Source organism: Thunnus thynnus, chromosome 11, assembly GCF_963924715.1.
Source record: "Thunnus thynnus chromosome 11, fThuThy2.1, whole genome shotgun sequence".
Lineage (NCBI taxonomy): Eukaryota > Metazoa > Chordata > Actinopteri > Scombriformes > Scombridae > Thunnus > Thunnus thynnus.
Window position 1 is genome coordinate 2,693,386 of NC_089527.1, and position 25,475 is coordinate 2,718,860.

A 25,475-nucleotide genomic window follows, 5' to 3' on the forward strand; every position below is an offset into this window, starting at 1 on the left:
CTGCTCTTGGTGATGTCACTCCCTCAGTGCTGTGAAACATTCCACAATACACACTCATTATAAAATCACAGGAGGAACAAGAAAAGACTTTAAAACTCACACTCTAATATCTCAAAAACAGCAAAAGATAGAAAACACATGTAAATTCAAGATTTGTAGGTCAAAGTCTCGTGACACATTTAAAGTTCAAATGATGTTTGTATCTAAAACTATGTGGAAGCAGTAAATATTCAAAAAGGTGTGGGTTCGCTCATACTCTCCATTCAAGTGTACGAGTATTTTTCTGTGTCCAGCTGCAGTTACTTATTGTTTCTACACACCTGACAGTACACATTTCAATCAAACTTTGACCAGGTCATGTGGGTTAAAATTCTTTCCTTTTCTAAAAATGGACTTGATGACTTAATTTGTTTTACGCACAAACTCATCCAGAGTTTTCAATTTACTAATTGAAATTCAAGTGAATGGGCCTAAAACTTGCATAACTTTGATGACACAGGTGTGAGCAAGACAGACATGTCTCACACTGTTGAGATTTGATTTTTCGCCCTGATAGAGGAAGTTGCTATAACTTTATTGTAAATGTTCCAGTCTTCACTAAACTTAACTGAACACATCTACATGACAATATTCCATCAGTGATACAATCTGGCTGAGTAGCGCCCCCTACGAAATTTCAGCAAAGTAGCCCCAGCAGCAGGCAAAATAGTGGAAGGAAGTGATGTTTATCTCCCTCTTGCACTGTCTGAAAACAGCCCGGGTCTGAAGACATCTACATGCCCGTGACAGAAGCCCTTCGATTGCGTTGCGGCCTGACATTCGCGGAGGCGTGAGAGCCCGTTCAATGCTGCTTGCAGCTTTAATTATTTCTTGTTCTTTCCATGTGTGTTGTCCATTTTCCTCTTGTTCACTTCTGATTTTATCAGAATTTTTGATTCTTTTAATCTTACTCCATACATCAAGCAACCCAGCCATTGCAAAGGCCATACACTTGACTTTGTACTTGTGGTTTCTGTGTTGAAGACATGATTTTTATTTTTTATTTTGCTGTCTCTGATCATGTCAGTGCCCTTCCAGGTTCCATTCACATCTCCTGCTCTCAAACTCCCCCACTTTGATTCGCTCCTGCCCCCTAAATTCTGTCACAGTTCCTTATTTCTGGTAAGTTTTTACTACCTCAAACACCATACCTAGTCACCATAAATATGAGGGTATCGACAAAGAGGAGCTTGTCAGTGTTTTTAATCTTATGTGAATATTAGTCGCACACTAAGCTGTCCAGCTGAATCCTCCACAGGAAGGAGTGGAGAATGTCTTCATTACTTTCACAATAATATAACAGAGACCCGAAACACAGTGGTGCACTTTCTAAATCATCCACCCGTCCTTCTGACTGCATTCCCACTGTATTCTGAAAAGCAGTATTTCAGGCGGTTGGTCCAGATATTTGAACCATTATGAACTGCTTTCAGTCTACTGACATATCACTTCAGATTTTAAACATGTCACTGTTAATCCCTTTCAAAGAAGCCATCTCTGGATTCCTCTGTTAAAGCCATTTTAGACCCATTTCTAAGTTACCATTTTTAAACAATGACTCTGCATTTTTAATTAATATTTTTTCTGTTATGAACACTTTTTTTTTTTAAAGCTTTCACACTTTGTTTCTCTTTCTGCACAGCACTGAGACTGCTCTGCATAAGCTTCAGCCATCTGAAAAACTATGTTGGCGTCAGTGATGTGGCTCTGGATTGGTTCATCTCTTATCTGTCCAACAGGTCCTTCTGTTATGCTTGGAGATGCCTTCTCCTCTCAAGCCCTTCTCATTTGTGGGGTCCCCAAAGGATAGATTCTGGATCCCCTTTCATTTACCATCTACATGCCCCTGGGCCACAACATAATATGTATTAATGATGTATGTCCTGAGAAAGCCTGGAACACAGATTTTGCTGCTGAAATTAAGCATTTTCTGCAGTTTGAAATAATGATAATCACTTCTCTCACACCGGTACAAGTATCATGAAGAGTTGGGTCTGGGTGCCTTATCTAACAATGTTGAAAAAGAGGCCTGAAACCTAGATGTAATTTCTTATTTAAAGTTGTCTTTTCATTTTCAGATGCCAAAAGTGGAACAATCCTGCTGACACATTTAACCAAATGTTCCCCTCATTTTCAGATCTGGAAAAGGTCACACATGCTCTTATATCTTTCAGACTCGACTGCTCCACCAAACTTTATTTTGGTCTAAGCGGGCCAGGCATCCAAAGACAACAGCTGATACAAACAGTCTTTTAACACATTCTAAGAGAAGTGACTACACCAGTCATCCTTTAGAATTTTAAGATTTGATTTTCAGATTTTACTGCTTGTTTTTAAAACCATGCATGATCAGATTCATATATCTATGACCATCTCCCTCCGTATGAACCTGTTTGCTGCTTGAGATCCTCCAGCAGGGCCGTAGGAATGGTTCCAAAATCTCGCCTTGACACTAAGGGTGATTGGTCCTTTGTTATCCAGGAACTGTGGAGCTCCCTGCCTGAAGGTCTCTGACAGGCAAACTCAGCATCTGCTTCTAAATTTCTTCTTAAAACCTGTTTTTATCTCATGTCTGTGTCTGAACTGATGGTAATTTCTTGTAACTGTTTTAATTATGTTATGTTGACTTCTTTGTTTTGGATTTTATTGAGTTTTTTAAATTCCTGTTTTTGGTGTTTGGTAGTACTTTGTAACTTTGACTGTTTTGAAAGGTGCTATATAAATAAAGCTTTATTTTAAAGAAATAGCTTCCAGCGGCACTCATCAAATATGAGTCCAAGTGATCGCAGTTAAAGAAAAATTAAACTGAAGATTATGGACAGCACACAATGAAGACTTTACACTTTACAGAAATCCATAAAAACACACAAACTCATGTTTTTCTTTTACCCACATCCCCTTTATTCATTTATTTTTTTGGTCTTTGATGCTTAAACAAAAATATAATAAAGATGAAACAGCACCACAGCAGGTCTCAGTGTCATTAAAGCCACATGTTTGGTTCAGTTAAAGTCACAGTTAACATTTCACTTGAATCTACTGATAATCAGCATGTTGATGGACTTTCCCTCAGACTGAACATTAAAACCTTTTTGTGGCAAACCTTCTCTCAGGGCTCAAGAGTGACTTTCCTCCATAAATGAGACTGAACTGAGCATGATCTGATATTCTGTTACAGGCACAAGCTGATGATGGTCTCCAGGCTGCTGTTCACCACAAACAAGCCAGAGTAAATACAAAAGAAATAAAAAAGAGGAAGGTTATACGATGGTATGCATGACTGTCTCTTATCTAACCAGTGCCATCAGGATGGAATAAATGTCCTCCACTTCTCTGAAAAACTTTACTGACACTTCAGAGCACAACATCTCCATGAGCTTTGGATCCACTGTGTCTTCCAGGTCAACTCTATTCAGGTTTGAGTTTTTCAGGTTTTCCAGATAATCAATAAACCTGCTTTTTGGACCAGGACGCTGGTGTCCTATTCTTCACTTCTGATACAACATCTGACAGCCTTCAGTGCTCAGACTTTTTGGATGATACACATTCTTTTTGGTGGAAAAACTCCATTAGATAGTTTTCATTAGTTTAATACAGAAACCACAATAAATGGAAAGTAAGGCGTAGTGAATTAAACCCTTTAAAACCCTTCATTCATCATTGTTTTAGTCAGTGCACACAAGAAAGAAAACATTCACTTCGGTCACCCTAAATCCTTCCATGTCTACATCCCTGAGTTACTTTGTATCAATCATCAGTTGTTTTTCATTATTTGAGAGTAAATTGAAGTTCTTGTTATTGAGTGTAGATGTACTAAGGATGTAATAATTTGGTTATAATATGTTTGCCTTCACCGTAACAATAAGTAGATTATTTAAGAAATGCTTAACTACAGAAAAGTTGCTCCAATGTTTTGGGTCTGAATAATCACAGAACAGTGAGATCCTGTATGAAGGAGGTGCAGTCTGTGTGATATGAAGACATGAACCTGATTCAGATCAACCGTTCTGTTGCTGCCTGTTTGGTCTTTTTAAAGTGTAAATCACCGAGGAAGGCACAGCAACATGTTCTGCAGAGACGTTCCATCATAGATTTACTCAGGTTTGTTACTGACACATGATCCACGCTAACATGCTCAGAGCTGATGGGGGCTGAATGTCCTCATTCACACAGTTCATGTGAGCTGCAGATTGTTTCCTGCTGGACCGAATCAACTCTTAACTTTAAACTGGACTGAATCGGCCAATCAAAGCAGGAGGAGGATCGGGAGTGTTTAGTTATCACAGCTTTGTGCTAGCGTGGCTTCATTAGCAATAACGACTGAGCTAATCTTTTCAGGAAACGTGGCTCTTGATCAGGATGAAGCAAAAGTCTGGAATCATGCTGAAGGTCGACAGTCTGTAGGTCCGTCCGAGTTGCCATGGAAACAACCTGAGAAGACAACCAGAGGATTAGTTATCAGTCTCTGCTGTGTGATGCTGATGTCTTTTCTCCCAAACTGCAGTGCAATGACATAAATCAGCATTTAGCTTTTACCTAATTAGTCCAGGCCATGGTGATGAAGGCTGGGTTTACATCCTCATATGTAGTCCTGGCAGATCTGCGTCCTCTCTTACCTCCGCTGCAGCTCTGAGACAAAATTCAAGACAAAGACACAGATGAAGATTCAGATTTCAGTCAGTCCTACACTGATATTAGTTGACTGGAGCTTCTGATTGAAAGAAATCATATATGACATACTGAAAATAATAATAAAATATAAATACTTTAGTTGAAGTCAGTCAAAATGTACTGTGATATGTAACCACTGAAATTGAACATGGTATTGATCATCTGAGATGTGATCGACCCATCATGAGAACATGTATTTAATGAAGTGTGTTCAGACGGCAGCTGTTCTGCATGTATCTGTGAGTAGATTTGGGAAGCAGGCGTACCGGGGCACAGGTGCTGTTCTTCTTCTTCACACACAGGTTGAGTTTGCAGTGCAGGTAGACATCACCAGACTTCCCAGAGAACTGGAACATGTTGAAGGAGAAGTAGTTGGATGTTCCCAGTCCGTTAGCCTGCACCTTCACCGTCTGGTCAGCAGGGTTCGAACAGCTGCTCAGAAACAAGAAAACACACCAGATGTTAGAAGCTGCATCAGCATCCCCAGAATCAAAGATTCCTCTGAACGTCTTGTCTGCATTTGACTCAGTCTGAACGCACGTCTCTCTGCTGAGAGTTAGTGACAGTTTCTATTTTATGGACTCTGACTCTGATTCTGCTCCTTGATTCTGGCTCTTATTATTCTTTGTTTTTGCACATTAAAAAGCACAACTAAAAATGGTTAAAGATTTGACACATATACAAAGACACTCACATATATACAAACACACTCAGACTAGGGATGAGCAGAGAGCCCATTATTTGTATTTGTATCTGTATTTGTTGAGACAGCAAGATTATTTGTATTTGAATGAAAGTGGAAAGAGGCTTAAAAATCCTGTTTTTGTTTTTATTACGCTTTTAATTTTAGAAAATTTAATAGTAAGTCACTTCAATAAGTGTTCATGAATAAACTACCTTACAAAGGAGGTCCCCACACTGGGTCTCAAACTGGAGTCTCTCAGATCAAAGACGATTGTGCTGACTACTGAGCTAAAACTTCACTTATTGCCTCACTGCAGACAGACCTCTTCCTATATATAACACAGAGACACCACACCGTGTAACATGAAGGGAGGAACTTCAAAGGTGATTATTGCTTTGCATTTTTCATTTATTTTATCAATTTTATTTCATCAATTTTATTTTTACAACCTAACTTTGTGGAAGGGAAATAACAGATTAAGGAGAGTCCCTTAGGAGCACTTCGCATGTGTCAGTAGCTCAGCTTAATCTTTGGGGAACACCCCCAACTCCGGGAGTGAATTTCCAAATAAGGAAATGTGCATCATGTAGCAGATGGATGTGACTCCCCTTGTTGAGACCTTGTTGACATTAACAATTGTAAACTCCTGAAAACATGCTAACATGATGAAAAGCAATTGCAGGGAGAGGGATTGACTACACTTTGCCTGACTTTTGAGCACTGGCTGTGGTCCACCATACTGTAAACACATACGGTGTTGTCTGTTAGGTAACCGACAGAGTCGAGGTAAGTGTGGTAGGACCAGACTTTGCTTTCAGTGAATAAGTCGAATCAAAAAGCAGGATTCTTAATGAGTCCTCGCTTCTTATTCATACAGAGCTGACTGAGAAATGTCAAAGCAGCAGTGAAAAGCTGCAGACTGGCTTCCACCTCTGTGTCTCTCACCCCTTAATGATCAGGTCGTATCTCAGACTCCCGCTGGATGACGCTTCATTGGTCGCCCAACAAGAGTCGGTCACCACAGCAACGAGTTTGTCATCCAACCCGTCCGTCTTCAGCTCCACCCAGATGGTCTGCTCCAGTTGGATTTCTGTGCTGGACTCCACAGCTTGAGTGCGGTCGGCATCGGTGTAGGCCTTCATGGTCAGAGTGTAATTCCAAGCTCCAGATACAATCTGCTGGATCACAGAGCTGCAGAGCACACACACACACACATACATGTTTATTACCTGGTCAGATGATGTCTGCATATAGAGAATTATCTCTATATGCAGAAATCAGCTGATCTGCACAGGTACATGCTACAGACAACGTGTCACCAATAACTCTGTTTCAACGAACACACAAACCTGTTGAACCACTCACCTGTCTTTGATTTTGAAGGCCAAGGTCTTGATGTCCGGCTGGTTGTAGAAGCAGGAAAAGTCGATGTTCACTTGATCACGACGAGTGATGGGGCCAGAGCTGTTCCAAGTCATGATGGCGTTCTTGTACATAATTTTGCTGCTATTGGCCTGCAGGGTCACAGGGATTCAGACAGTGTTACTGCAGGTGAGGTTTCAGGTGAAGGAAACCACACATTCATCTTTAGATTTTACCTGTGGTTTTGTTCATTTATTCAGATGCCCATTAGTTATTGCATTGTATTGTACAGAAACTTTATTGTATTCTGTAACATCTGACACTGTTGAGGTGTTGACTGGCTGTGTGTCAGAATAAGCTTCATAAATCCCCAGTATTTCAGGGAACAAAGGAGGTGGTGGGTCTTGACCACGCCCCTGCAGTCACACATGGATCACAAACACTACAAGTGTGAGGAAAAGCCCAGCTGAGAGGTAGAAGGGATCTGACTGGCTCTGACTGGAGAGTCAGTAAGTAGAGAAGAGAAGCCCACCTTGACCACTGTCCCACAGACGTTGCTGCTGTCGAAGCTGAAGGTCACCATGTGGGTCTTGCTGTCCCGCTGACCTCTGCAGTTTGGGTCATTGAGGTGTAAGACAGAGTAGTCGATGCTTTTTTCCTCCAGGAGACAACCAACCAGAGTAAGTGAAGCAGAGCTTTGGTTGCAGACGGTCGGCTCACCTGGACAGTAGGACAGACGAGGAGTAAAACAGTAAGGGAACATGTGAACATGTACGAGGTAAGATACATTAGAATTATTGCTGAAATAGCGTTTGTCCCATATCATATAAACAACTTCACCAAATCAATGTGTTTATTTTTTATTTTATTCTATTATTATTATAGTAACTAACTGACTACTAGTCCACCTGTCTTTGGCTGCAGATTTGTGGTGATGTGTGTTCATGTCATGACGCTCTGAACCATCCAGACATTTCCTGAAGAAAAGCCTTTTGTGTGTTGAGCTGCTGTTATCACATTTAACTGTGATTGGCTCAGCTGTTTCAGAGCTATGAGAGCAGTGATGTGACTGGCTGAGAGAGTATTTAATAATCATCACACCTGCTGATCTCTATTCACCTTCATTCAGCCCTTTTGCACATTGTGCTGCTGCACATACATGAACCAAAACAGCAGGTGCACATAGAGACGCCTACACTGTCCGTGTGCCTAAGACCTACCACCTTGCAGTTGTTGTTGTACTTGCGTGGTTAAAATAGCACATCACATTCCACTAATCAATACTTTTTTAATAAAATTAATAATCGATCCAGTGTGAGAAAGTGTCTGTGGTTGTTATGAACCAACAGAGAATTCTCACTTCATGTGACAGTATGTCAGATGCTGTATTTCCAGCTCACAAAATAAATTCATGTTTTCACATGTAAACTATGATATTTGATGTCATATTGTGTCATTTCACGTGTGAGACGGGTCTCCTTGTTCAGTCTTCATACCAAAAGTGTTTGTTGATCTGTACTTGGAGCCAAAAATGGCCCGACAGTAGCAGCTGGTTCCACCACTGATGTCCTCAGCACAGAACTCATGAGCACTGCAGAACTTGTCCTGACAGAAGGCCCGGGGGGAGGCTGAAAGATCAAACAAAGATCAATACTTACTAGAGTCAGTCAGTAAGATAAACAGGAACGACAGCTGATCGGATCCTGACTCCTTGTGAGCAGTTTAGTAACAGCGTGCATGAGATTTTCACACAGCTCAACCAAACTTTGTTCTTTATTCAGTCAAATATGAAGAACACTTTGTCCCGTCTACATCTGGAACACTGTAGACAGAGAAGGTGGCCATTTCACTGTCCGCAGAAGATCTGATCTGATCACATGCACTGCACCTACTGCCTCTATTTTTCATATTTTACTGTAAATCTGAATGCAGGTCTTTACTTGTAGTAGAGTAGTTCTTGATTCCCGTTCTGTCCTCACTGTTATCTGGGCTCATCTTGTCCTATCATGCCCTATAAAACATAATTGAATGACAGTAAAGGACGGTCTTACGGCAGCTGGCCTTTGACCTCCAGTCCTCCAGCGTGTCTTTGCTTTGCAGGCTGCAGGCTCTGGCGTAAGCCTCCAGGAACTGGCAGTTGAGACCGTCCACTGCTGGGTATTTGCACAGAGTGTTGGTGCAGGCGGTGATGAAGGGCTCGGGGTTGGTGCGGTTGTGGCAGGAGGTGAAGGGATCCTCCTTCAGGAGATTACAGCTGTCATGGGAGAGAGAACGATCAAGTCCAGTCAGACAGAAAGATAAGGTCAATGATTACTAACATGAAGAACAAGACAAAGGTTAGTGTTATTGGGTCTAATAACAGGACAGGTGTTGTGTAGACAGATTGACACAAAAACTCTGTTCCCCAAATAAAAAGGTGTATAATCTGAGTTCAGTTGTGTTTGGCTTCCAGTTTCATCCCTGCTCACATCAGACAACATGAAACATGAACAACATGTTCTTTTTCTCGCAGATCAACGTGTGATGGAGAGTAACTCTGGTTGTTTTATAGATCAAAGGAGAGTTTGATGTGTGTTCAGGTGTGTCTCTGCTCACCGTTCAGTCACTGTCTTGCAGTTGATCTGACTGTCAGGAACTTCTTTGTACTGTTTCTCACAGCTAGGGGGAGACAAACAGCAGAAGTCAGGAGTGTTACCCAGGCCTCACTCCTTCATATAAACACACACAGGCACTACTAGTATACATGCAGCCCAGTGATGAGGCAGCAGTCAGTGACGTGGTCTTACCTGCTTGAGCTGTACGCAGAGACCTTCATGTCACTCAAAGACCGGCTGGAGTTGCCACATAAACCCTGCAGGGTGTTTCCACTTGGTCCTGGACAGTTTGAGGAGAGAATGTGATTCAGATCAATAAATTGTCGGACTGGATGCACACGGCTGCTCACTAAAGGACAGCTGTCAACCACTGATTCATACAGTCACAGTATGATCACATCTGAACGTACAAACAGAGCAGAAAGCAGACCAGCAGCTCCCCGTCCTTCTTAACGCCACCTGTCAAGTGTCTTCAGTCATAGACCCAACCTCAGCAGCATCGGGCCATATGCTAACAGATATGCTAATATTAACCAGCACACGTTTTCTATTAATCTCACCAAAACAAAAATCTCTTAAAATACAGACTCAGCATACAGTTTCACCTTCAGTCAACTGAAACGAATCAGGATCCTTTCATGGAATTTTGCAGATAATGAACTCAATAGTTTGCTGTACATGAACTGATGAAACAAAATGAAATTCATCCTCAACAAAACCAAAATCACAAGAAACACATCAAGGCCTCAGTAACCAGCGTGCACATAAGGATCTCAGACCTCTCTGATAACTGTAATGTATGATTCTGTGCAGTAATCTCCTTTGATCTGAAAGTTGGGGCTTATTCCAGATTTCCTCTTTCCACTGTTCTTTATAAGTCTTTGAGAGCTGCTTTTATTCCCTCTGTGAAGCATGTATTTTTATAAAACACAATAGATATTTGTTAGACATGGATCCAAACTGAAATATATCATTCACTTTACTGACAACCCCCCCTCCCATCCCACTGTGCAAAGAGATACAACATGTTGAAGACAGAATACAAGCTTATTTCTCTTGGTCCTTACATGTCCGAAACTGCTTCTCTTTCCTGTGGTGTGCCGCAAGGTTCCGTTTTGGGTCCTATTCTCTTTGCTTTATATATGCTCCCCCTGGGGCAGGTTATCAGCAAATTTAGTGATGTTTCCTATCATTGTTACGCTAACGATATTCAGCTCTATGTACCTTTTAAGCCTGATAACCCTGATAAACTGTCTGTGCTGCACAACTGTCTGACTGCTATTAAGGTCTGGATGTCAAACAACTTCCTACAGCTTAATACTGACAAGACAGAGGTTCTCATTATTGCTTCTGACAGTATAGCTCCCAAGGTAGCTAAGAGTTTTGGGTCCCTTTCATCAGCTGTTAGGTCAAATTTAAGAAATCTTGGTGTCATATTTGACCAGGCTTTGCATTTTGATCAGCATATTAAATCATTGACCCGTACATGTTTTTTCCATCTACGAAATATCGCTAAACTCAAGTCCATCGTATCACAACCAGAACTAGAAATGATCGTCCATGCATTCATTTCATCCCGTTTGGACTATTGTAATTCCATTTTCATTTGTCTCAGCAAAGCATCTGTGAACCAGCTACAAATGGTCCAAAATGCTGCTGCAAGGCTGTTAACCAGGTCCAGCAGGATGACTCACATCTCTCCTATTTTAAGTTCTTCGCAGTGGCTGCCCATCCATTTTAGGATTCCTTTTAAGGTTCTTGCTATTACATATAGAGCCCTGCAGGGACAGGCTCCTGAGTACATCATGGACTTATCCATCCCTACGTTGCCAGTAGGTCACTTAGGTCGTCCAACCAGGACCTACTGGCTGTCCCTCACTCGTGGCTGAAAACTAAAGGTGATTGTGCCTTTGCATTTGTGGCTCCAACGCTCTCTTCCTGTATATATACAGTCAGCAGTCTCTATAGAAGCTTTTAAAAAACTATTGAGGACCCATCTTTTTAAATTGGCTTTTCTATCTTTTTGAGTTGTCTGATTGGTGTGTGTTACGTGTAATGATCATTTGTTCAAGTGTTTCTACTTGAGGTACCTTGCTGCCTGTGTTTTTTTTTTGTTTTGTTTTTTTAAATTTGAACTTGTGGCATATGTTTTTACTCTATGTATGTTTTTATGGTCTTATTTTTAACTCTTATTCCTGTGAAGCACTTTGTGAATTTCATTTCTGTGAAGGTGCTATACTAAATAAACTTATTATTATTATTAAACAGAGAAAAATGTAAGAAAATGTAAACAGAGTTAGTAAAGCACATAATATAAACACACAATATAAATGTAATATAAACATACATGTACAGCATATAAACATCTAAACATAATATAGACAACACATACTAAATTTACTTTGTGCAAAGAAACATGGGTTGTTCAAGTTGATGCCATGCATTCTGGGTTTACTGCACCATACGGCCAAATTCTTTTTTGTAAATCAATCAGCATCATCAGCGTATAGCAAAATAATGTATCAGTTTGAAAAACCACATTTGTAAGATAGTTGTTCATTCCTCTCATATGGAGACAAACAGAGAAAAAACTGGCTGCCGCCTTCTTTTATCCATGTAGGACGTGTTTTTCTGTACCTGTCATGTGGATCTGTGCTGTGTAGCCATCAAAGAAGATAGAGGTGTTGTAGTTGGAGTGCACCAGCTTGGCTGTGACTCCAGTTTGGTCCTTAGAGAGCTGCACACCATGATGCTCCACAGGCGTGCTGCTGAGGCTCAGCTTTGTGTCGTTCAGCTGCATCACAGCAGAGGGACAAAGTGGAGGAAACACACCATCAAACATGACAGCAAGCAGTGATCAAAAGTAACAACCTACATTTGAATATAAATTACTTGTACTTTATTCGAGTATTTAAATTTTTTTTACTTCTGTACAATTCAGAGGGAAACATTGTACTTTATACTCCACTACATTCATCTACAGCTTTAGTTGCTTTTCAGATTTACACTTCACATGAAATAAGATGAGTCTGTTAATTTTGCTGTATTAGTTAAGATTAAAGCAGCGGTTCTGAACTTAACATGAAATCAGTGTGTAGTTGTGTCTTTTCATCGTGTTTTCAGATGTCTGTGAGTTGTTAGTTGCTCTAAACTTCAAACACATAAAACCCAAAGAGATGAAACTGCAATATTTCACAAAGAAACAAAAAGATGAGAGAAAAGTTCGAGAAAATGAATTTCAGTTTATGAAGCAGAATTTTAGTTTTCTTCTTTCCTACACAAACTATCATCTCACTGTTGCTCATATTTATCTTGTGACTCTTATAAACTCCTGAAGATCAAATAATGACAATAAATTGCTGTTTATGAACTGATTCATCAGTATTAATAATGCAATTTATCAAATGTATTTAATATATTCACAGCCCAATTTTTTTCTGCAAAACAAGTACTACTACCTTTAATACTTTAAGTAAATGTACCTGCTAATATTTCTGTACTTTTACGTATGTAGGATTTTAAATGCAGGAATTTTACTTGTAATTAAGTATTTTTACATTGTGATATTTCTACTTTTACTTAAGTAAAGGACAGACTCTTAAAACATAGCACCACAGGGTCCCTGAACACCTAGCACAGGTTAGCTTAGCTGCTAAGTTGACATAGCTAACAGTTAAACCTCTGCCAAAACATTCTCAACATGAATAAACAGCCAACTTTCCCACCATATATATGACCCTCTGCAATAACTCTACACATATGTCCACTTATTACACATTTTATGCTCGCTTATCCACAAAAATACACAAAATGACACATTGTTGACAGGTTTCTGTCCAGCCTTTCCTCTCAGCACTGCAGTACAACATGTGTGACAGATGTAAGGTCACACTCCCTGTTGTGGTCTAAGTAGGAAACACTGTCAACTCTCATGTGAACCCTTACACACCATCCAGGTCAAATCTGACCCGCTTTTACATTTGAGTGCAGTAATAATACCCTAAACACTTTTCTTTCAGCCAGATATTTTATGACTTTTCTCAAAGTGAGTATATATAAAAATGATCAAATTTCACAACTTTTCTATTTTTGTGCAGCTGATACTCATTTATATACAAACTGTAGAGAGTGTTCTGCGTTCAATTTGACCCTTATTTATTCAAAAATCAATTTTTAAATATGTTCTTCACATTCAATAACATTCATTGAAATTATAATGGCTGTTATGTTCTCCGGTTTCAGGTAACATAGGACCTTAATAATATATTGTGCTTGTGAATGTTTTTGCTACATAACAAATAGAGTAAAACTTAAAGTATACACTCTTTCTGCAAGCGTCATTCAGGATTAAAAGTAAAGTCAGTGATTCTAATCCAATACACTTTTTGTCAAATTCAGCAAATATCTCCTCAAGGTCCGCTAACTGTCCATTCTGTGTGTGGACTGAAAAAAAATGGTGTCCATACACAGCCCTGGCTCTGTAAATGGGCATGTAAACACAGTGGCTTGGAGCGAACAACACAACACTACTCTGGCCAATCAGCAGCAGGGGGCATTCATGCTTATGCACAGGACAGGGGGAAGTCATCACAGCAGCTGTCTGTATGAGGATGTGACAGTCTCCTATCTCCAGCACCCATTGCATGGTGGGGGAGGGCCGGTGAACTGGAGAGAGAGGCCGTGGCCAATTTACATAGAAAGTGTTTTCTCACAGAACAGATATGCTTCTATTTTATTAAATGTATCAATCCACACTGAATCTCAGACAGTCTTATGGAACTCGCACAAATATCCTGCCATATATGTGTTTTCAACTTATTGACCGTATCAATGAATCAATAAATAACAACACTGTGGATTTCTTCACATGGAGCTGACATGCAAACTATTTAGGTTCAGTAAATTTCTACTATCAGTCAGCCTGGTGAAGGCAGTTTGTCCAGCCGCTGTCCTCTCAGCTGCTTCTGTGGACAGAGACACTGAACGCAGGTTGAGTGAGAAGTGGGGTGTGCATGTCGTGCTCACATGAGACGAAATCCCTTTTCTGCTCGTGATAATGTGTGAGAGGACCAGAAGTGACTCTACAGCTGACACATAACTCTGGATTCCACCATGTTTCTCTTTTATAAAAACAGATTTGTGCATCAGAAGTTTGGTATAGAGATTAATTATGAGGAGATACTATGAAGGGTCAGAATATGAACAGTATGTAAAGGTTCAAATGTACTGTGGCTGTCTGCAGGACACTGGAGCACAGTGAATATTTGTGAACTAAACCACAACGTCAAACAATAAGCGTTTGAGTAAACACGACATTTTTACCTCAGAACATTAACACAGTGTCTGCATATACCATGGTGTTACTTTGGAATAAAATGAAATAAATAATATGTTGGGGGGTGCCTCCTTTTATGAACTTCTTGTCTTGGCTTGAAAGGATGCAGACGAAACAAAAAGATCAAATGATGACTGCTTTTGGCACATTAATGGAAAGCAGCAGCACAAAAACAGAAACTTCAACCCACAGTAACAGCTGAATGTTCTGAACACTGACGAGATCCAACAACCAGTAGGATGTGAGGAGGACTCTGGATCAAAGTTCGTCACTCGCTCCAAGTGAAACTGTGGCTGTAGATAACTTACCTGAACCCTCCCGCCTTGTCCCAGGTGAAAGTTAACGCCTGGGTCATCCAGATGTAGGATCACATGGTCCAAAAAACTAACATCTTTACGACGGCGGTCCTGGAAGACGGCCTGCAGGTGGACGCCTGATTCTGACATCAGAGTGTACGCACAGCGATCCGGGACAGAGACAACTTGACCGCCAAGATCGATGACAGTGGAGCCGGTTACAGTGCACGTGGCATCCAAGACACATCTGACAGAGGTTTGGGACAAGTGGCATCATCAGCATGATGAGACATTTGGAAATGACTGAGGAACAGCAACAGTGACATGAAAAGATGCTACTGATGTATGGGACGGAAACTACTCACTGACACTGAGCTATGACACAGAACTAAATGATGACAGAACAGAAAACTGCATTCTGTTAGACATATGAATCAAATATATTTACTGGCCGTCGCCCTGGCAGATCTCTCCGGAGCCACAAGGAGTGGTGCTGAGGACTGCTGAAGCACTACAGGTTACAGAGAAGTCTTCTGATTCACATTTTCCCGTTTTTGGTAGAAATAGAGCACCTGTAAAAAACTCAGATTGCTGAATCGTGTACAAACTCTAACAGTAACTTTATAATGTCGTTTGGCTTCGAGGACCCCTGAGGGCCCGTTTAAATAGTCAGTTCATCCACATTACAAAGCAACTGATTTTATCATATCTGTCCAGCCGTGTGAGATTTCTGCCTCCACTCTGATACAATGGAGGTGAATGGAGTTCAGTTTGTGGTTTGTAGTTGAACGGGAACTACTCTACTACCAAAATGTTTTGGTATTAAAGCACATCAAAGCCAGCCTCCCTCCCACCTTCGATCCACATCAGTGTACATACAGAGCAAAGAGGTCCACGGAGGATGCCATCGCCATAGCTCTCCATAGGAGGCTGAGTCACTTAGAACACAGAGGGAGTTACGTAAAGATGCTCTTCATAGATTACAGCTCAGCATTTAACACAATCATCCCAGATATACTAATCAGCAGTCTGTCTGTCCTGGGCCTCCCCACTCACACCTGCACCTGGATTCAGGACTTTCTTACAAACCACCCACAAACTGTTAAGCTTGGCCACCATCTTTCTTCCAGCCTCATGCTTCCACGCATCGACTCCCCACAAGGCTGCGTGCTGAGCCCAATACTCTACTCACTTTACACTTATGACTGTGCACCAACCCATCCCACCAACACCTTCATTAAATTTGCAGATGACACCACTGTGGTTGGACTCATCTGAGGAGAGGATGAGTCTGCCTACAGAGATGTGGTCCAGAAACTGACAACAATCTGGTGCTGAACACCACAAAAACCAAGGAACTCATTATAGATTTCAGAGAGGACAGTGCAGACTCCCTCCTACTACTCATCAATGGAGACTGTGTAGAAACGGTCCACAACTTTACATTCCTGGGAACCCACATTTCTGACAACCTCTCTGGGTCCGCCAACACGACTGCTGTTGTCAAAAAGGCACAGCAGCGACTGCACTTCCTGAGAGCTCTCAGGAAAAACAGGCTGAATGAAAGGCTGCTGGTGGCCTTTTATCGCTCCTCAATAAAGATTATTCTGTCTCCCTGGAGGACATCGCCAACACCTGCTACCTTTCCAGAGCCACAAACATCATACAAGACTGTTCACACCTTGGTCACCACCTGTTTGACCCCTTGCCCTCTGGCAGGAGCTACACGGAAAACACGGACCACGAGATTCATGAACAGTTTCTTTCCCAAGGCCATCTGCACTCTAAACTCTATCAAAAACTAATCAACTCAGCATGCAATATGAAAACCGTCCTGGGGCCACAATTCATTATTTACTCTCATAAAGTGCAATAATATCATATCATTCTTGTGAATTTCACACTACACACTACTACTGCAATAATCTGTTTATGTGCAATATTTCAATATTACTCTGGTGTATACTACACCTATTTTCATAGATACACTTTACCAATTTATATATATTTATTTGTTTCTTTTAGGACTTGTGTTGTGTGGTTGTGTGAGACTATGTTGTACTGTGTTTTAAATGCACTAACCAGTAGTAGCTCTCCTAATTTAATTGTATTTGCAATACAATGACAATAAAAGCTTTCTTTTTCTATTTCTGTTTTATTTTAAATGTCTTATAATGCTGTCAGCATCACAAACTGAATGATCTGCACTGTGTTCGGTGGAGGCAGAAATCTCAGACAGAGAGCTCAATACCTGGACAAATAAAACCAAAACTATCTGACTGGTCAGATTCCACCAGAGGGAAGAGATGAAATACGACTGTTTGTAATTTGGGTGAATTGGTCCTTTAATAATTATTTGCTCTGCTAACCTGAGTGTCTGCATCCACTTATGTCCTTGGTGATTAGGCGACTTATGGCCATATTCCAGTCATCCAGTTTAACACCATCGACCTGCACAACGGCCTCCTAAAAAGAAGCGACATCACAGAGGTTACGGTCACACACTGACAGGACAGAAGCACAACACGTGAAGATATGAACAAAACTTTGTGGACAAACTGAACTAAAACTGTCTCGTCCAAATAAAGCAACATGTCTGTGAAGTGTTCAGAGCTTTCATGGTTTTGTTAACATCCTGGATACTTTCTTATTTTTCTTAAAAATCTTCAAAACTGGAAGTGAAATATGTTTAATTCCATCCCAAACATATCAAACATATACCTACCACAGGACTGGATGACCAGGCTGAATACAATCTTGCAGCTAAAGCTCCTTGTTCACCAAACTGTGCGAAGTTGAATATACCCTGCAAACATAAAACAGGAGATTCAGACACTGTTAGGAAATAACATCTTAAATCTTTAAGAAAAGGCTTTGACTGATTTGTTATAAGAGATATTCAGATGGACACTGATGAAACTGAACAACACTCACCGCCTGGCTATTTCCATTCAGTGTACCCACGTACACGTAGCATGTTGTTGAACCTGTGAGTTGAGGCAGACCTCTATGATAATGGGATCCTGGTCTATATGTCCTTTGGGTTGTACCCAGATAACCTCTGGTGACTGCTCCCTTAGGTAGCAGAATACAGTCGTTTTTGCTTCCAGGCCTGTACGGGCCTTTGAAACAAATTGTGATGTTGCTGTCCGTCAAGTTCGCCTGTTAACATCAGAGATACACAACAAATAAATCAAATACACTGATGAAGGTGAATGTGTTCTGTTCTTCTTTCTCTCTCTGGATGTCTCTCTGACGTGGGATCGAATCCCAGTGGGGACACGGACAGTCTGACGCACACCAGAGGCCTGAACCATGAAGCAGGTTCAGCTTAGTCTGGCTCTCTTTGGTCAGCTGCTTCACTGGATAACTGCTATCATGAAGCTGGAAATCAACAAGCTCTGTTAACTTTGGTTTTCCAGCTACGAGTGAGTTAATGTGAAAGAAGTGGTGTTGTTAATATTGAGTGACATCATCAGAACCATGAATGAAGTACTTAATATGATATGAGATGAAACCAAACACCTGCAGGAGAATTTGGTTAAAGCAACAGCAAAAAGTGAAAATCAAAGGAAACAATATAATCACATGACCACAATAGAAGATGTAGAAACACTAGAAATAATTCCCAAATATTATAAGACTACAGCTTAAAGTAAGTAAGTAAACTAAGTATTTTAGTTTTTTTTAATCAGATGATGAACAAAGTATTCTGAGTATGTGATGCAGTAATAGTTTAGTAGTAGTAATAGTAGTCTCACTTCATGGTACAGTACCCTGGTGAAGGCTATCACACACACACGCACACACAAACACACACACACACACACACACAAACCAACACCAGGCAACAGACAAAACCTGCTGTGGATCCGTGCAAACAAATCAACCAACAGGACTTGAAAAAGCCTCTTAAACCAACAGTTTCCAACGTGCACAGAAATCAAACAGCCTGAGTCTCCATGTTCGCTGCCGATGAATGAAATCAAAGCTTCAGACAGCAGGCGATGCGCTTGTGTTTGAACTCTGAGGTCCACATGTTTCATCAGCACGTTGCTTATCAACTGTGAGCACAACCAAGATCTCACTATTGATCCTTTCACATGTTCCCACTGTGGCCTCAGCTGAAGACAGAATGAGAGATGATCACAGTCACTGTCAAGAGTTGCTGAGACAAATAAACCAGGATAAAGTTTCCGTCATGTGGCTGGTTCATTGTGCTACATGACACTTCTGTAAATGGACTGTGTGTGTTTACATGTGACCATGTGTTTGATTACATGCTGCCACGTTGGTCAGGCCCCACATTCATCATATTTCTGATAATTACACTCAGACTGCTCTTAAAAGCAAACTGAGTAAAAAGGTTCACTGACAACAAAGAATAAGACACTTTCATCAGTGACAGCTTACATACATATAGCTGAAATACAGCATTTAATAAAGTTCAAAGATAAGCCAGATCAGTGTTTTGAAGGCGATACGTCAGTCAAGCAACAGTCTGGACCACGGACAGCTTCAGGAGGAGGGAAGGAGAGAGAGAGAGACTTATTTAGGCTATTGCTGTCTATAATATTTACAAAGAAACATTTGAAAAATTAACTCATCACTTAGTGAGAAATTTTTATTGTCATAACCAGTAAAAATTTGAAATTTTTTAGCTGAAGAGCTAAAACTGCCTCACAGTGAACGATGCGCATTTTTTAAACATGTTTTCCATCGTGACCAATGACAAAGAGTCATTGTAAAACACGTGCTCTCCTCTGTCTCTGTACTGCAGCCATCTACCATCTACTCTGAACCAACTTCACAGACCTCTAACATTTAAGAGCGTCATGACGCAAAAAAGAGAAATAAACGTAAAAAAAAATGTTCATGTGCTTTCCATAAAAATGAAAGTATAAAAAAACCTAATTCTAATAAATAATGTTTAATACAAACTTTACTACAAAGAGCTCTCTGCTTAACTATCTCACTGAAAACAAAGTCTGCAGGACATTTTTTCTGCCCTGAGTTGTGTCTGCAGGCTGCATACAGCCCCAGCAAATGGTAAATGGACTGCATTTATAAAGCACTTGTCAACCTTCACAGACAAAGAGCTTTATGAGTTTTACTTCTCATTCACACACACACTGATGCCGGCTTGACCATCGGGAGCAACTTGGTGTTCAGTGCTTTGCTCAGAGACACTTTGACACATGGACAGGAAGAGCCGGGGATCGAAGCCCCAGCCCTGCTGGTGAACGAGCCACTCTGCTTCCTGAACCACAGCCGCCTGTTCATAACAAACATCTGAGAAGCAGAACCAACAGCAAAATAAGTTATGCTCATTGCTTTGAGCTCACATTAGTAACTGAAGGAGCCTCAGATGAACGTATCAATATTTTGATCAACTCAGATCAACTTTTCTCAGGACAGTCAAAAAACAAAGTTCAGAGAAACTGCAGGAAGAAAAATCAACCTGAAACAATAAAACATGTCTCCTCATGCATCCTCAGTGGAAATGACACTTGTTTTAGAGCATTTTAAGTCAAAAGAAGTTTGATTTATACATTGAATAGTTTCTGAGTAAAAGTGAAGCATTGTTACGGACACAAAGGATCAACGAGGACAAAGACATACAGCTGTTCAAACGTGACGATTCATCTTACTCACATATAGAGTCTTGTAAACTCGTCCATAAAAGGTAATGGGACATGCACTGACGTTTGCTGCAACGCTGGTTGTAAAATACGTTCGTGTAGCTGCAGAAATGGAGACATGATGAGAGTCAGTTAGTGAACTGAAGTCAGTCAGCAGGACAACAGGAAAAGCTGCAGATACTAATGTTGAGGAACAAAGAGCTCTAAGGAGCCCACAGCAGCCACGTAGACTCACAGATCAACATGTTTGGTCCATGATCACGAACAAGCTGGCAAAATGTTTACTAACTAGTCAGCTGGACAATGACCTTCCTGCCTCAGTTCAAATAATTCTGTTGTTCCTCAGAGTGTCAGATCATCTGATATCTGTCAGGTCTGCTGACATCCCTAAACTCATGGTGCAGGTAGAGTTTCAACATGGCTGCCGTGGGGATGAAGTCATGTGTGTTCTTACCTGACACGTGGCTGACTGTAGCCAGGGAGAGCAGCAGCAGGAGGAGCATGTTGGAGGAGACCAGTCAGCTGACAGAGAGCTGGAGGACACACAGTCACATGTCACTGATATCCCATAATTTCAATGTAGTTCAGTTCAGTTGACTTTATCTCAGACCATGTGTCACAGTAGAAAAAGATCACATTTCCAAACATGAAAACATCCATCACACATCACATAAATACACAGCACAGCAATCATTCAGCCTGTCCTCTGTATGTATAACAGGACATTTATTAAAAATAGATACAGTAAATACAACTGAGACACAGCTGAAGCATGACAAAAATAAATATATGGATAATAAATAATAGATTACAGTAGAAACTTGATCCTTTTTACTGGTTACAGCTTTCAAAGAGTCCATGTAATGAGATCATTCAAACGACAAAACACAGCTCTGAAGTTTGGGGGAGATTCTGAAATGATGACCTGTGTATGTGGAAAATATACCAACATTATAGTTGAATAGTTGAATGAATTCTGTCTTTTGCAGCATGAAGATTAAAGGTCTTTGTTACTTAGCTTTATGCTGTCATCTAAATCACAGAAATATTGCTGTAAATTTTTCCAAATCTTAAGCAAATGTTCACAGTTATAAAATAACAGAGTTGGTGACTCTTCTCTCTTATAAAATGTAGAGCTTTTATCACTGTCAGTAAATCAGCCAATAATATTGTTACAGGGATAACACTAATTCTTTTACTTTGCTGGAAATATAATACAATATAATGTCTTCTATGTGAGCATTTAAATGCAAATCTCCTCTGGCTTTAATTCTCTTATCAGTATGATGATCTATTATTATGTTGTTCTAACACTTTGGATCTTTAATGTTCATGCATGTAATTGTTAAAATATTCATTCTATTATTTATTGTTTGGTAAGACAAATGGTTTTAATGATCTGTGTCACACCAGACAGATTTGATTCCTGGCTGGTGTGTGACAGTTATTCCAAAGAATTTCTCTGTGAGGTGAAAAATCATGAATATAACAAAGCAAAAACATTCTTCCATGTTTATCTCTATCATCTGTTAAATCCGCTGTAATGTGAAAAGCTGGGTATCAGGGTGTGCATGTATGAACGGTGTCTGGAGTGGTGGTCAGAATGCTCCTGAAGTTTGAGTCCAAACATTCTCAGTACATAGTGGGACTGAGTATCTTTGTATAAAGAGTAACTCAGTGTGATTCTTCAGTTCTGACTGCAGTGACTCATCACTGTTGGAAAATAAGAACTACAACTATGTCTGTATTTTTTTATATATAATAACAGACCTTTTATTTAATTATTTATTTGTTTTAATCAATTTATCATCATATTTTTCCAAAATCTCTTTTGTTATTTTCTTTGTTAAAAGTGTGTTCCTCATTGAGTGTGCTGTAAGTCTGCCATCTGCCGGTCACTGCTCACTGGGTTAGAAACCTCTGCAGCTCTCTGAAGTAAATGTACTTTAAATTCTAAGAATAAGAGTAATGTAATTATTATTCTTCATGCACTTAAGACCAAGTCTCAACAGCTTTACACTGTATATACCTGCCCTATTTTGTTTTAGAGTAAAGGACTCATACTGTATCTCAAATCTGCTTTCTTTAAAAGCCAAACTAATTCTGTTTTGTGAAAATAAACAGGTGTAACATCAGAATCAGTCACTGCAGAGATAAAATGCCACCCAGTATAAAGTCAAGAAAACAAGTTTGATGAGCAGTTAAACAAAGTGTCCGAGAACAGCACAGATCTGTGCCAATAATAATAATAATAATAATAATAATAATAATAATAATAATAATAATAATAATTATTATTATTATTATTATTATTATTATTATTATTATCATTATTAATAGCAGTGGTATTATCACTCTCTTCAATTGAAAGAACTTGACTCTTTTGCATTGTGTACCATTTATGTACAGTCCACGTCTAATAACGTAAACAACAATCACTGAATAAATAATTAATTCTGGCACGACCTGATGGCAGCAGCACCGTTTATGAGCTCCTGCAAGGTAAAACATCTTCATATATTTAAAACTGTTATCAGCCACACACGCACATTTATTTATTTAGTTCTTTCAATGTGAATTTAAAATTCTAATTAGGAACAAGGGCAGCAAGGCATCCCTGCTTCATTACCTCTGTTGCATTACTTTAATTCTTCTAAAACAATAGAAACAAATTTGGCACAAACGTCCACTTGGACTCAAGGATGAACTGATTAGAATTTGGTGTTCTAAGGTCAAGGCCACTATGACCTCACAAAAGATGTTTTTGGCCATAACTCAAGAATTCGTACGCTAATTACAACAAAGTTTCACACAAATGTGATTACATTTTATATCCGAAAGGTCAACTTCACTGTGATCATAATGTTCTGCAAAAACATTTTTCTGGCCGTTATTCAACACCATAACTCAGGAACAGAAGGGGAGATTGTGACCATATTTCACATTTTGTCAGATACTGAGTTGGTGACACTAATCTCGGTTCCCAATTTAAAACTGTGGTGATTGTTTAGATCATCTGGGCTGCCAGGTTGAACATCTGTGTGAAACATCCACGTTTTAGAAATTCTTTGCAGCAACCCCCATATCTGAAGCATTGTCTACTGTCATGGTTCCAAACACCTTTTATAGAATTTCTTTAAATTCTTAACTGTAAATATTATGAGTCTGGAAAGACATGGATGTAAACTGCAACTTGACTGGTTGGTGGAGGCAAACAACTGTGAGGCAGTATTCCTAGTTTTAAGTTATTGTGCATTAAAGTTTCAGTCAAACAACAACATGGAAGATCTTTATCATGTTTGACATGTTTTATTAGATCCAATCATGTTGTAGTTCTGTAGACTGACTTCTAACATCTAGCAGCCCAAAAATATGAATGTAATATTTTCAAAATGCAAATTAAAGCCAGTTTGTGTGGTTTTGACTATATTTTCTAGGCCTGACTGATAGGAAACACAATGGTTTTTTATATGTCCACCTTCAGTGCTGCATTTAGTTTGAAGAAGCAGAATAACAGTAAAGTTGTGCAAAAACAAAGAGGCAGTGACAGATACAGGTTGCCTTACCTTCTGGAGGTTTTCTGGACAATCAGGGAGAAGATGTTCTCTGATGAGGTTTTGTCTCTGTGTCAGATTACTCTTGCTAGAGTCTCTGAGAGATACGGTCTCACTCCACAATGCTCCCTTTTATATTTTTCCTCCCCAGTGCACAGGTGATGTAAACACACATTTTTGTGATGATTGCATCTTCCAAAACTGGTTATACCTCAAAACATTCCAAAAATATTACAGACTTTGAATTTAAGTCGGCAACCCTGAACCTAGCTCAGCTCACTAAGACCGCAGAGCATGACTGACATTAAATACAACTTATGACAAGCTTTGACAGGTGCCATTTACCTCCATCTGGAGATAATGATCAGCAACCAACACAGAATACAGAATATGAAAATCTGGGACTGAAAACTTTTGGCTACACAGAGCATAAACTACAAGATAAGGAGAAAGATTGATCCTGAGAATTTTTTTTTGTACGACAACATGCAAACTCACTGTAAATTCTACACTGGAGGCCAGTTTAATAGGAATGTGAAAATGAAAGGAGTAATATCAATAATACACTTCAATGGTAGGAGCCTTAATACAAACTTTTCAAAGATCCAATATTGTTTAAGACAAGTTGATAAGAAATTCACAGTAATAACGATCTCTTGTCTTAATGAGGAGCAAACTGCTATGATCGAGATAGAGGGTTATGAGATGTGGAAGCCAATTGTAAATTGTATCAAAGCTGAAGTATAAAAGTCAATTGCAATACTGTATAAAGTTAAAGATCTTCTAAATCAAGCTGAGTTACACACCTTATACTGTTCCTTTATAGTCCAATACTGTGTGGAAGTGTAGGGAAATACATTTAAAACAAACACTAATCCAATCTTCATCCTTCAAAAGAGAGCCATGAGATTTGTGAACAAAACTACTCATATAGAAACAGCAAACCCGCTCTTTATTAAATTAAAGGCTCTAAAATTTAAAGATCTGGTTCAAATCATGTAAAGAGCAAAAAATCAATTAGTACCTTAAAGTATCCAAAAGTTGTTTGAAAAGAGAGAAAGTCAATATAATTTTAGAGGAATTTGTATGTTCAATTAGTGAGGACTAATGTAAAATATCGTATTACAGTCAAAGGAGTGAATTTATGGACCAGCTGTAATGAGGAACTGAAAACATGTAAAACATTTCGTAGGTTTAAATGAACATTTAAAAATAACATTGAAATCATTGAAAATATGAAAATGGATGATCAGAAAAAAACACTGGTATAGAAGGACAGGTTACAGGATTATAAGTT

At 39.7% G+C, this 25,475-nt stretch overlaps 1 protein-coding gene across 1 annotated transcript; it reads right to left on the bottom strand.

Moving 5' to 3' along the window:
• Positions 1-2,871: 2,871 nt before the first annotated feature.
• Positions 2,872-24,280, bottom strand: LOC137192257 (alpha-tectorin-like). The gene is made up of 19 exons (XM_067602793.1): positions 24,191-24,280; positions 21,079-21,157; positions 20,638-20,726; positions 17,917-18,144; positions 17,708-17,788; positions 17,352-17,448; positions 15,431-15,554; positions 14,995-15,229; positions 11,989-12,145; positions 9,544-9,631; positions 9,353-9,415; positions 8,809-9,011; positions 8,254-8,385; positions 7,290-7,477; positions 6,761-6,909; positions 6,341-6,586; positions 4,977-5,142; positions 4,576-4,668; positions 2,872-4,470 (listed from the first exon to the last, which is right to left on the bottom strand). The coding sequence occupies exons 2-18, from the start codon at positions 21,125-21,127 to the stop codon at positions 4,576-4,578; spliced, it is 2,388 nt and encodes a 795-aa protein (XP_067458894.1). The 5' UTR covers positions 21,128-21,157; positions 24,191-24,280; the 3' UTR covers positions 2,872-4,470.
• Between the last annotated feature and the right edge of the window lie 1,195 nt (positions 24,281-25,475).

What these genes read in the sequence shown, in the direction of transcription:
- LOC137192257 (XM_067602793.1), bottom strand. Translation starts at nt 21,127, where the DNA reads ATGCTCCTCCTGCTGCTGCTCTCCCTGGCTACAGTCAGCCACGTGTCA. An exon ending in TGCAAGACAGTGACTGAACG is followed by an intron (nt 9,012 to 9,352) that starts GTGAGCAGAGAC and finishes CTCCCATGACAG; the next exon opens with CTGTAATCTCCTGAAGGAGG. An exon ending in CAGATCAACAAACACTTTTG is followed by an intron (nt 7,478 to 8,253) that starts GTATGAAGACTG and finishes CCTACTGTCCAG; the next exon opens with GTGAGCCGACCGTCTGCAAC.